The sequence below is a fragment of the Tupaia chinensis genome, unplaced genomic scaffold (assembly GCF_000334495.1).
Source record: "Tupaia chinensis unplaced genomic scaffold, TupChi_1.0 Scaffold144568_1, whole genome shotgun sequence".
Lineage (NCBI taxonomy): Eukaryota > Metazoa > Chordata > Mammalia > Scandentia > Tupaiidae > Tupaia > Tupaia belangeri.
The window spans coordinates 128,509-141,325 of record NW_006204428.1 but is presented as its reverse complement, the minus strand read 5'-3'; the positions used below and the strand labels follow the sequence as shown (position 1 = coordinate 141,325).

The window sequence follows — 12,817 nt, the reverse complement described above, 5'->3', positions numbered from 1 at the left end:
CGGGGGGCCGGTCTATTGCCGACCCGGGTCTGGACAGCGGATGAACGGAGCCGGGGCCGCTCACGGGGAAGATGCCTCTCGTCTGCGCTCGACCGCGGGCGGCCGCGGAGCATGCCGGGACTGGCCTGACGCTGGCGTCACGCGCGGGGCGGGGCCTCCGCCTGCGTCAGGAGCCGGGGCTGGGTTTCCATGCTCTCGGCACAATGGGCTGCCCGCTCGGCGTTAGGTTTCTCGGCCGGGGTTATCAGGCGTTGGGCTCTGAGCCGCTAGGCAGCAAAACCCCGGGCGCCTCCTCCGTAAGAACCTGAGCCTTGCCACGCCCCTTGGGACATTGACGCTTTGGCTCATCTGATCCAGAGGGTCGTAGGGCTCTGGCTTCAGTTAGGGCTGAGTTTTTTCTGAGAAGGCGAGAAAGGCACCCTGAAATAACCCCAGGATCAGCCTTTTAATTTGGCCTGAGTCTGGGCGAGGTGGATTAACTTGGTCCAAGTTGGATTAACTTGGCCTTGATCTTGGAGCCTCTATGAACTGGAACCATATAGTTGGGTTGGCAACTAAATTCCCATTCCTGGTGTACGGAGATCACAGTTTTCAGGACAAACTCAGATAAGATAGTTAGGTAAGACAACTGTGACATTTACAGAGTTATTTTTAGGTCAGATGTTTGACCATACTGAGAATTACTCAAAGCCAGATTAGCGTCTGGGGTGAAGATGAATGGGAAGAAAAAGAAAACAGTTTTGAGGCTCAGCGTTGGGACGACAGGATGCCTGCATCAGGGTACTCCCAAGTGGGCCCTAAGAACTCACCACTGCTACCCTGAAACCTTTTTTGTAAAAGTCTGTTTCTTTAATGAGAATGAGATGGAGAGAGGCAAGTGCCCCCAACAGGGTCCCACCCTCCGATCCCATCCCTACTGGCCAGCCATCATCCTGGGTGCTGGCACCCAAACCTGATCCTCTGTATGGATCCATCATCACTTAAGTAGCACATTATTGCTGTATGCAAACCAGCCAGCTCCCTTGGAACCTGCAGTCACCATATTTTAGAGAGGTTCTTTCCACTGCTAAGTGAATGCTGAAGACTAGATAATGAATGAGTAATTTATTTGAACCTCCTAATTTTCCTTTATGATGAAGGAAAATAGGTAGGGATTTGACCTTCAAATCAGTGTCTTCCCTGCAGCACTAGTACATGGTTAATACATTTATTAGTAGTAAATTAAATTGTTAATGGGACTCAATTATCATTAAAAATGTTTCACTGTCTCATTAGCATGAATTTGCATCCCAGTTGTTCAGAAAGAACCTACTTACCTTTGTTAATCACAAAATAAATACTTCAGGGTTAATAATAAAGTTCCTGGTGGTTAAGGGCACTGGACTCCCACAAGGCCAACAACGGTTCAAGTCCTGGACCTGGTAGCTTACTTTCTCATTTTCCCTCCTTCTGTCTCACTCTGTCCCTCTCTGATCAAATTAAAGTATATAAATAAATATAATGATTACTTTTTAAATAATTATAATAATGAAGTTCTTAAACTAAAAAAGACTGTGGTGGGGATCAAGTTTAACAATACAGCAAATAAGTTGATGCAACATTTTCCAGACTTAGGCTTTTTTTTTTTTTTTTTTTTGTCTAGGTTTTTGCATGCACTTGCTGGAGAAAGGCAGAGACAGAGAGATAGAGAGAGGAAGAGAAAGTGAGAAATCACACCCCAGGGGGATGGCCATGTTGCAATCCCTTCTCCTCCAGTCTGTTGGGATTCTGGACACTCAAGCCACAAGTCAGGGACTCAAATTGCTAAGTTGGCTATGTGGCATTCAGTGCCTTAACCTCCATGCCACCTGCTGGCTCCATTTTTTTTTTCCCCCCGGAGAGGTTTTTGCTATAGGGCGCGTGCGCTCGCCAGACAGACAGAGACAGAGAGACAGAAAGCGCGATTTCAACTCCCAGGGGGGATGGCCACGCCACAATCCCTTCTCCATTCTCCTCTCGGGATCTTGGGCATGCACGCACACGCGCCTGGCGTGAGTTTTAAGCCACCGGGTCCAGGACAAGAACGGCAGTTGACTACGTGGGAGTCCAGCGACATAGCCATTACGCTAACTGCTGGTCTCGCATTCTTTTTTTTTTTTTAAGGTTTATTTCTACCATGAGAGAGAGGTAGAGTCAGGCAGCACCAACATGGTATTACACCTCAAAATCCACTCCTCGCCTCAGCCAGCGGAATCATAGGCACACTCACATCCCGCCTGTAGAAGTCGTCAAGACACAAACCCAAGATTTCCCATGTGGTTCAGAAGCACAGTCGTTTTATGTTTCATTTGCCAGGGGGCAGCACTCATGGTGCCCCCACAAACTCTGAACGGGGCATGGCCATACACAATTGCTTACCACACATTTCTCCACCATATTTAAATTTCAACTAAGTACACTCAGGTGCCTGACATGTTTTTATAAGCCACTAGGGATAGGATTTGAACCACACCATCGGCCATGTGGGGCCCAGCTGCCTTAACCAGAAAGCCAGAGAGCCAGCCCCACAGTGCATTTTGTTATTACTGTGCCATCTTGACTGGACAGGGCATGTTTTTGGTTTTGTTTAAAGAATTATTTCCTTTATTTATCATTATTGTTATTTTTAAATTTGACCAGAGCAAGACACAGAGAGAGAGATAGAAAGCAAGAAAACAAGATGCCAAGAACTTGAACCGCGGTCAAGGTTCCAGAACTTGAACCGCGGTCACATGGGAGTCCAGTGCCTTTAACCACCGCCACCTGCCCATCCCCAGGGCATGTTTTTTTGAAATCATGTACTACAAATGAACACTAGTTTATGTATTCCTCCTTCCAATTTGTGGAGAAACAATTGATATACTAATACTTTCACATTTTAGATAATATCTCATGCTTTTGTATAAATTGTATTTTTTATTAAATAGATGATGAAGAATTTTCAAATATATTTTGTAATTATAAATGCTTTAATAGTAAATTATGAAAAATTATTTTAGGAATTATACTAGTTTGTAATTGTTTTGTTTTGTTTAAGAATTATTTACTTGATTTTATTTATTTAATTTTATTTATTTGATTTTATTTATTTATTTTAATTTGACCAGAGAGATACACACAGAAAGGGAGAGAGAAAGTGAGAAAGCAAGCCACCAGGTCCAGGACTTGAACTGGGGTTGACCATGTGGGAGTCCAGTGCCTTAACCACCTGCTGGCCCCTTGTTTTAGGTTTTTTAAGTTTTTACCATGGGGTGCGTGGGATCGCTAGGAAGAGAAAGTAAGAAATGGCTCTCCAGGGGCCATGGCTGTATCACAATCTTTCTCCTCCACTCTCCTCTCAGGATTTTCGGCACACATGTGATGTGATTTTCAAGCCGCTGAGTACACGATCTGAACCGTTGTCAGCCATATGGGAACCCAGAGCCTTAACCACCATACCATCTGCCAGCCCCAACACTAGTTTGTAGTTTTAAAGAGTTCATTAGCAATTAGAAAGGAAGAGAAAAAAGGAAGAAAAAAAGCTGTTAGGAACCCAAGAATAAAACTAAAAAAAAAAAAAAAAAAAACAGGCAAGATCTTCATGAATGAAACTATGGACTATGGAGAGATAAAACACAGTCATAAGTAAGAAAATACAATTATTACAAAGGTCTTGATTCGTCCTGAACTAGTCAATATGTATAAGGTAATTCAAGATTAAATCCAATCAGGGACCAGCCAGTAGTGTGGTGGTTATGGTGACTAGATCCCACATGACCAACTACGCAGTTCGAGTTGAGACCCAGAGGCTTGAAAAACACGAGGCACATGTTCCCAAAATCCTGAGAGGAGAATGGAGGACAAAGACTGGGACTTGGCCAACCACCCTTGGGGGTGCTTTCTCACTTTCTCTTTCTCTTCTCTCTCCCTCTCTGTCTCTCTCTAGCAAGCACATACCCCCTATTGAAAATTCAAAATAAATCAATAAAAGCAGTCAAAGGATCAAAACAGATACCTCAGTGAGAAGATAAACAGATGTCAAAAAATATATAAAAACATGTTCAATATTATGTCAATATTGTGACTACAACTTTAAACAATGAGAAATCACTACAAACCTATTAGAAAAGCTATTATCGAGGACCAGCAGATGGCGTAATGGTTATGTCACTGGACGACCACATCGTTGACTGTGGTTCGAGTCCTAGACCCAGTGGCTTCAAATTCCCACCAGGCATGTGTGTGTGTGTGTCTCAAAAATCTTGGAAGAACAGAGGAGAAGGAATTGTGGCATGACCATCCCTCTGGAGGTTGAGTTCTCTCTATCTCTCTCTCTCTAGCACGTGCAATGCCCTATTGCAAAAAATCTCTCTCTCTCAAAAAGAAAAAGAATAACTACCATCCAAAACACTCAGAGTAACATTCTGAGGAAGAAGTGAAGAAATGGGAACTCTCATTCATCACTGATATGTTACTAACTGATACAGGCACCTTGGAAAACAATCCACAGTTTCTTACAACTGAAACGTTGTATCACCACACAAATCCAATAATCATGCTACTTGGTATTTACACAAATGGTCTGAAAATTTATGTCCACACAGAAACCAACACACTAATGTTTATAGTTTTTGTTCATAATTGTCAAACATTAGAAGCAACCAAGGTGTGCTTCAATAGGTAAATGGTTTAACAAAAACAAACAAACAAACAAAAAAACCCTGCTCTGGAAACCACATGGCCAGCTGCAAGTTTTGATTCTGAAATTTCAGTGGCATGTGCAGGTAAGACACTGTGCTCTACAGGGTGGGACCATCTCTGTAGCTTGCATTTAAGTCCCGGATGAACATAAAGGTCAAGTGGTGTCCTGCACCTGTCATATGGAAAACTCTGGAAAGCTGATGTAGGAGGATCATACGCTTGAGGCAGATCTAAGCAACATAGACTGAAAAAAAGCTGGGTGTGGTAGCATATACCTGGAGTCACAGCTGGGGGGCTGAGAAAGGAGAACTGCACAGTGAGACTGTTAAAAAAACAAACTGGGTCGAGTGGTGGTGTGAAGATACTGGATTCCCACACGGTTGGCCACGGTTCAATTCCTAGACCTGGTGTCTTGAAAATAACACTGGGTGCATCCCAAGAGGAGAGTGGAGGAGTGAAGTGTACCACCCTCCCTGGGGGAGAGTGATGTCTCACTTTCCCTCTCTCTGTTTTTCTTCACCAAGCTCATGAACCCTATGGAGAAAACCAGAAATATATGTGTTACATCCATAGACTTGAACATTAGTCAGTAATAAAAAATTAAAAAAAAGAGGGGCCAGCCAGTGGAATGATAGTTAAGGTGCTAGATTTCCACATGATTGACTACAGTATGAGCCCTGAACCCAGTGGCTTAAAAACAAAACCATAATAATGACTAGCAGGTGGCATGGTGGTTATTAGTGCTGGATTCACACGTGGCTGACTGCAGTTCGAGTCCCGGACCTAGCAACTTGCTTTTTCCCTTTCCCTTTCTTGCTCTCTCTATCTATCCCTCTGGTCAAATTAAAAAATAATAATAACAAAATGAAAAAAATTAGGGACCAGCAGTTAACATAATGGCTATGTCGCTGGACTCCCATGTAGTCGACCACTGTTCGAATCCTGGACCCAGTGACTTAAACTCATGCTGGGCACGTGTGTGTGCTTGCCCAAGATCCTGAGAGGAGAATAGAGGAGAAGGGATTGCGGCATGGCCATCCCCCTGGGGTGTGATTTCTTGCTTTCTGTCTTTCTCTCTGTGTCTTTCTGGCAAGTGCACGTGCCCTTTTGCAAAAACCTCTTCAAAAAAAATAATTAAAAATAATAACAAATAATTTTTAAATCATAATGAATAAATAAATAGATAAAAACTTTAAATAAATAAATAAAGTAAATAACCTGCACGTTTAAAAAAAAATGACATCGAATCACAAAGACTTGAAGGAGGCAAAGGGAGGGAGGAAAGGAGCGCAGAGGTTTTGAGGGCTATGAAACTATCCCGTATGATACTATAATGGCGTGTACACGACACAGATCTGTCAAAACCCATAGAGCTGTGCAACACGAGGAGTGGACCTTAAGGTACCATAAACTTAAATGGCAAACCATAAGAAAAAGAAAAAAGAAAAAGCCATGAACTTAAATGGCAAGCCATGGTGTGGTGGGTAAGGCAGTGGGATCTCAGATGGTCAACCACTTGGATCCAGTCCCAGACCTGACAGCTTGAGAAATACACCAGGCACGTGTGCATGCATGCCAAAAATCCCCAAAAGAAGGAAAGATGGAGGAGAAGGGATTGTACTGTAGTCATTCCTCTCAGAGAGTGTTTCCTCTTCTCTCTCTCTATCTCTCTCTCTAGCAAGTCTAGTACACATGTTCTCTGGCAAATTTAAAAAAAAAACATAAGTATTTATATTCAAATCTTACAAATCAATAAGGAAATCAAACCACCCAACTACTTTTTTCTTTTTTTTTTTAAGAATTATTTTATTTGACTTTATTTATTTATTTAATTTTGACCAGAGAGGGACATAGTGAGAAAGAAAGAGGGAGAGAAAGTGAGAAAACAAGCTCCAGGTCTGGAACTCAAACCATGGTAGACCATGTGGGAGTCCAGGCCTTTTAACCACCATGCCATAGACTGGCCCCTGTTTTTTTTCTTTTTTTTAAAGAATTTTTTGCTTTAGGGTGTGTGTACTCTCCAGAGAAAGAGAGAGACAGAAATAGTGAGAGGAAAAGTGGGAATCACCCCCTGAGGGAATACCCATGCCACAATCCTGCACCTTCCATTCTCCTCCCAGGATCTTGGGCATACACCTGGTGTGATTTTCAAGCCCCTGGGTCTGGAATTCAAACAGTGGTTGTCCATGTGAGTCTCTAGCGACACAACAGCTATGCCATCTACTGGCCCCACCAGTAAGTTTTTGAAAGCTATCTCCCTAACTAATAATTAATGCAGTCAAAATTGAAACAACAATAAACATCATTTTATATCCATTAGATTGGAGGGGAAATTGCAGTTTAATAATGTCAAGTATATGTTACTGGTAGGGAACAATTTTTTTTTTTTTGGAGAGGTTTTCGCTATAAGGCGTGTGTGCTCGCCAGACAGACAGAGAGAGACATAGAGACAGAAAGAAAGAAATCACCCCCCAGGGGGGATGGCCACACCGCAATCCCTTCTCCTCCATTCTCCTCTCGGGATCTTGGGCACTCACGCACACGCGCCCGGCGTGAGCTCTAAGCCACCAGGTCCGGGACACGAACAGCGGTCGACTACGTGGGAGTCCAGCGACATAGCCATTACGTTAACTGCTGGTTCCCGGGAACAATTTTTTTCATAAAGAACTATTTATTATTATTATTATTTTAAAATTTCAATAGGGCACATGCATGCAATAGAGAGAGAAAGTGAGAAAACAAGCCACCAGGTCTGGGACTCAAACTGTGGTCAACTATGTGGGAGTCCAGCATCCCAACCAACATGCCACCTGCTGGCCGCAGGTAGGGAACAATTTTATAATATTTAATAAAGTTGAAGGTAGACATTCTTTACCATTTAAAAATTTTAATTCCAGTTATAAACAGAAATCTCACATATGAGGACCAGCAAATGGCATAATAGTTATGTCACTGGACTACCACATAGTCGAGGCCTGGACACAGCAGCTTCAAACTTGCACCGGGCACATGTACTTACATGCCCAAAAGTGTAAGAGGAGAATGGAGGATAAGGGATGGTGGTATGGCCAGCACCTGGCGGCGGTGGGCGGTGATTTCTCACTTTCTGTCTCTCTGTGTCTCTGTTTCTTTGGTGAACACATGCGACCTATAGCAAAATCTCTAACATTAAAAAAAAAAAATCCCACATATGTACTTGAGAAAATCCATACAAGAATGCTCATTATAGGATTGCTCATAATACCTAAAAATTGGCAATAATGTAACTGTCCCTCAATATAGAAATTTATTTTTTTAAATGTCAGCAGGCACATGCACTCGGCAGAAAGAGGGAGAGAATGCACCTCCCCAATGGGTGTGGTCATGCGACAATCCCTTCTCTCCATTTCTCTAACCTATAGAGTTTTGGACACACACATCCAGCATGCTTTTCATGCTGAAAGGGCCAGGAAACAATATTACAGTTTCTTGCAGTTGGCATGTAGAATCCAGCTGCTGCTGCTGCTGCTGCTGCTGCTGCTTCTTTTTTAAGTTTTTCCTATAGAGTGCATATACCCACGAGAGAGAGAGAGAAAGAAAAAGTGAAAAATCACCCCCCAGAGAACAGCCACACTATTAATCACTTCTCCAATCTCTGCTCAATTTTGGACATTTCATGCGTACAAGCCCAGTGAGATCTTCAAGCTACCAGGTCCCGGACTTGACCAAGCAGCTGGCCATGTGAGATCCAGTGTCTTAATGTCCATGCCACCTGCTGACTCCAAGGATCCAGCTTTTTTTTCTTTTATTTTTTGCTATAGGGCATGTACACTTGCAGGAGAGAGACAGAGAGAGGGAAAGTGAGAAATTACACTCCCCCACCAGCGGGGAGGGCCACGCCAACTCCCTTCTCCAGTCTCTTCTTGGGATTTTGGGCATGCACACACATGTGCTTGGATGATTTCCAAGCTGCTGAGTCCAAGACTGAATCAGAGTTGGCCAAGGGGATCCAGCTGCCTTAAGCGCCACACCACTTTCTATTTAATGCATTATTTACTGGTCACATTGCCCAAGTCCGAGCCTTGTATAGACACATTCTGCAGTTGCACTGTGTTTTGCCCCTCAGACCTCAAAGCCCTGGGCGATCAGTACATGAAGAACAATGAAGAACAAATTTACACTTAAGATCATTGGTTCTGAGGCCCAGCATTTCTTGCAGGAATGGGAGGTGTATGCAGCAGCATTGTGGCAACAAGCTAATGAAAGCAGACAGAATTCAACTGAAAAAACACATTTTGGCACCTTCCTCCCAGAAGAAAAATTTAATGACATCCACAATGAACAAACTGGACAGTTACAAGAGATGATGCAAGCCACTAAACCCAATAAGCAATTTAATATTACTGAGTCTGCCACATCAAAAGTTTAGTCTATGCAATAAAGCTTAACAAAACATGAAATCCAGAGCCCCCCCTTTTTTTTAAACTATCACTGTTTTTTGTTTTGTTTTTTTTTTTTTCATTTTGTTTTGCTTTGTTTTGGAGAGGTTTTTGCTCTAGGTCACATGCTCACCAGAGAGACAGAGAGACAGAAAGTAAGAAATCACCCCCTCAGGGAGGCACGCCGCAATCCCTTCTCCTCCAGTCTCCTCTCAGGATCTTGGGCACACACGCACACACATGCGCCCAGCACTATCACTGGTTTTTTAAAAGGTATTATTTCAGCTTTGAGTCTTTCATAATATTTCATTTATGATGTTATGAATGCAGTATATAGACCGGAATCAGTAGTAGACAACTGAAAAATGTTGTGACATTATTGGAATAACAGTACTTGCTGGATGAAATTTGGTTTGGGGACTAAAAGAAAGGCTTAGAAAGGGAAAAAAATATTTACTTATTTCTATTTGTTATCATTATTATTGTTATTTTAATTTGACCAGAGAGAGACAGAGAGAAAGAGAAAACGAGAAAGCAAGCTGCTAGGTCCAGGACTTGAATCATGGTCGGCCATGTAGGAGTCCAGCACCTTAACTACCATGCCACCTACCAGCCCCAGGATCTAGTTTCTTTAACCACCAGAACACGGAACTATCCATGGAAATAATTTTTTAAATTTGTTTTGTGTTTTTTAGAGAGATTTTTGCTACAGGGCATGTGCGTGCACCAGAGAGACAGAAAGCAAGAAATCACCCCCATGGGGGATGGCCACCGTAACCCCTCCTCCTCCATTCTCCTCTCAGGATTTTGGGCACACACGCACGTGCACCCAGCATGAGTTTCAAGCCACCGGTCAGGGATTCAAACTGTGGTTGACCGTGCAGGAGTCCAGCAACGTAACCATTTCACTATCTGCTGGGCTCACCATGGAAATAATTTGATGGATAGACCGATTTTCTAATAGAGTTAAGTGGCAGATGTACATATGCACCTACTTAAGCATACATGCAGGAGACTACAGGAGCCCTAGAAGTAAAGATTCAAGCAGGAGGGTGCTGCTATGAGGTAGCTGAGGCTACATGGGGAGCCCAGGCTCAGTTCCCAGACCAATCTAAACAGTCCTGGCGTAGTGGCACCTACCTGTAAACCTAGCTAACTGGGAGGCTAGGGCAAGAAGTTCTAGACATGGTGAGACCCTGTCAAAAATACCCACAATCCTCGTTCTCCTTTTTTCACTTCTCTTCCTCCCTCCCTTCATCTGTCCTGCACTTTTTCTCTCTCACACACAAAAAGGAGTGAAGAAAAAAAATAGAACTATCAAGCAGTAGCTGTGGAGGCCCAACAGCACTTCTGAGTCGTTGCAAACAATTGACGTCTCTGTATCTGTTTTTACCTGGATTCTGATTCTAGTTGTCTAATTTTACTTCCTCATGATTTCTGCCTACTGGTTTTCCTGTGTATCAGATCTTACTCCAGGGTTGTTCCATTGCTTCCCTCATCCAACAAGCTGTTTTATGTTTATTTATCAGTTGCCACAATGTAATATATCTTGAAATCAATGTATTTACTTTTTTCCATGCCCACTTAGTCTACTAGAATGTTAGCGGCAGGAAAGAGAGCCACATTTTATTTTGTCTATTGCCACATTTCCGCTGCCTAGAATAGTGCCTAAGACATAAAAGTTAATAAATAAGTGCTTCGGCCCACTAGTTAGTGCTTTAAGCTCTGCCAGTCTCACAGAGAAAGTGCTCTCAGCCAAGGGTTGCATTAGGTGATCACAATAGAGTACCTTGTGCTCTGATTATGCTGAATTCTCCTGCCTGAACGTTTCCTAGGCCACGAGCCAGACCATTACTCATGTTTGGGTTTGAAATAAATCTTAGCCACAGGATGTCAGGAAAATGGTCCAGCGCCTTGTAATACATGTCTAGAGAAAAGAAGAAGATTCTGAAGATATCACATTGCTGTGAGGTATCCCACACCTTTTAGTCCCCTTCCTGTACTTAGCAGGACATTGATAAGTACCTGGAATATCCTGCTCCCTATGTCTGCTTTTAAAAACCCACTCCTTCAAAGCTTAACTCTCCAGCAGCCTTTTTCATGGCGCTTGTCTGGATTTTCCTAGTCCAAATTTACTTTTTCCTTTTATACATCTGTTAAAACACCTAAAAAATTCTGCCTTGTGACACCCACATTGTAGATTTAAGTCATAATGATTATGTCACATATAAAAGACTAGAACAATTATTTATAACTTGTTACATAATGAACATTTTGTATGAAGGAATGAAAGGATTGCCAAATATACATTAAGGGGATCTGGTCATAAATGTTTTCATCACAAAGGAGTTACATTTAGATACCAGAGTAAAGAATTTGCAGAAGAAAACATTCTATGAAACAAGATCATGTAGGTATGGCTAACAGGTAGAGATCATTTACCCAATTCAAAACATGTTTAAAATAAAATCATTCTTAGTAAACACTCAACAGATATTTGTTATTTTTTTAAAAAAATAATGTAGATATATGACATCTAAGTAACATTTGATATAATAAAAGTAAATAAATAGAATGAATTCACTCTTATATACCTAACTGAAAAATCTGAGTTAGTTCATGGCATTGGAGATTGAATTGAAATGGAAGAGTTCAAAATATCAGAGCTACTAGACATTCAAAGATAAACCTGTTCTGCCTCTCTGACAGAAAAAGAGAAAAAAAGAAGAGTGCTTAGGTGTCCAGAGATGCTACATCAAAAGGAGGTTTCACCTGTTCTGTGTTGTACAACTTTAAGATGGCCTGAGGGAACTGGTCATCTACAATACCGCTGCAATGACTGCATTAAACATCTGAGAAAGACCGTTCTAAATACACCTGCTCAGTTACAAGACCAAATAAATATTTAACTCTCCGCACGTGTCTGATGGTACTAGTTCTACCTTCCCTCTTATTCTCATAGTCCTAGAACCAAGTTATAACTCAGGTTCATGTATTACCTCTTAGCAAAAGTTGGAACATTTTCTTCTTCAGATCCTTGATGGCCTTCAGAGAGTTTCTTACACAGTATAAATGACAACTATGAGGACAGCAGGTAGCATGGTAGTTAGGGTGCTGACCACAGTTCAAGGCCTGGACCTGGTGGCTTGCTTTCTCACTTTCCTTCTCTCTCTCTCTCTTTTTCTCTTTCTGGTCAAACTTTAAAAATAAATAAATAAATAAATAAAATAATTCTAAATAAATGAGTACAATAAAATAAAAAGTGTTGTGGGGGCTACAAAGTGGTATGTTGGTTAAGGTGCTGAACTCTCACATACCCAACTGTAGTTTGAGTCCTGGACTTGGATGCTTGAAAATCACACCAGGCATGTGTGCATGTGTGCCCAAAATTCCTGGAGGAAAATGGAAGAGAAGGGACTGCAGTATGGCCATTCACGGGGGGAGAGATTTCTCACTTTACCTCTGTTTCTTTCCAGCTAGCCCATATATCCTATGGCAAAAACCTTTATTTTTATTTTACTTTATTACTTATTTTTTTTTAGAGATTTTTGCTATAGGATATGTTATGCTCACCAGAGAGACAGGGAGAGAGACAAAAAGTAAGAAATCACCCCCCTCGCCCGGCAGGGGTGATGGCCATGCCTCAAACCTTTCTCCTCCCTTCTCTCTGGATCTTGGACAAACACACACACACACACACA

General features: G+C 42.1%; 1 protein-coding gene and 1 pseudogene across 1 annotated transcript in view; one reads left to right on the top strand and one right to left on the bottom strand.

The window, feature by feature from the left end:
- The window catches only part of ETNK1 (ethanolamine kinase 1), a 68,531-nt gene extending 68,418 nt beyond the window's left edge, over positions 1-113 (bottom strand). The window contains exon 1 of the mRNA XM_006167167.3: positions 9-113. Coding sequence (XP_006167229.2) covers positions 9-113 — 105 coding nt within the window. The remainder of the gene's footprint in view (positions 1-8) is intronic.
- Positions 114-203: 90 nt separating this feature from the next.
- Positions 204-9,106, top strand: LOC114005817 (succinate dehydrogenase assembly factor 3, mitochondrial pseudogene; annotated as a pseudogene).
- Positions 9,107-12,817: the final 3,711 nt, after the last annotated feature.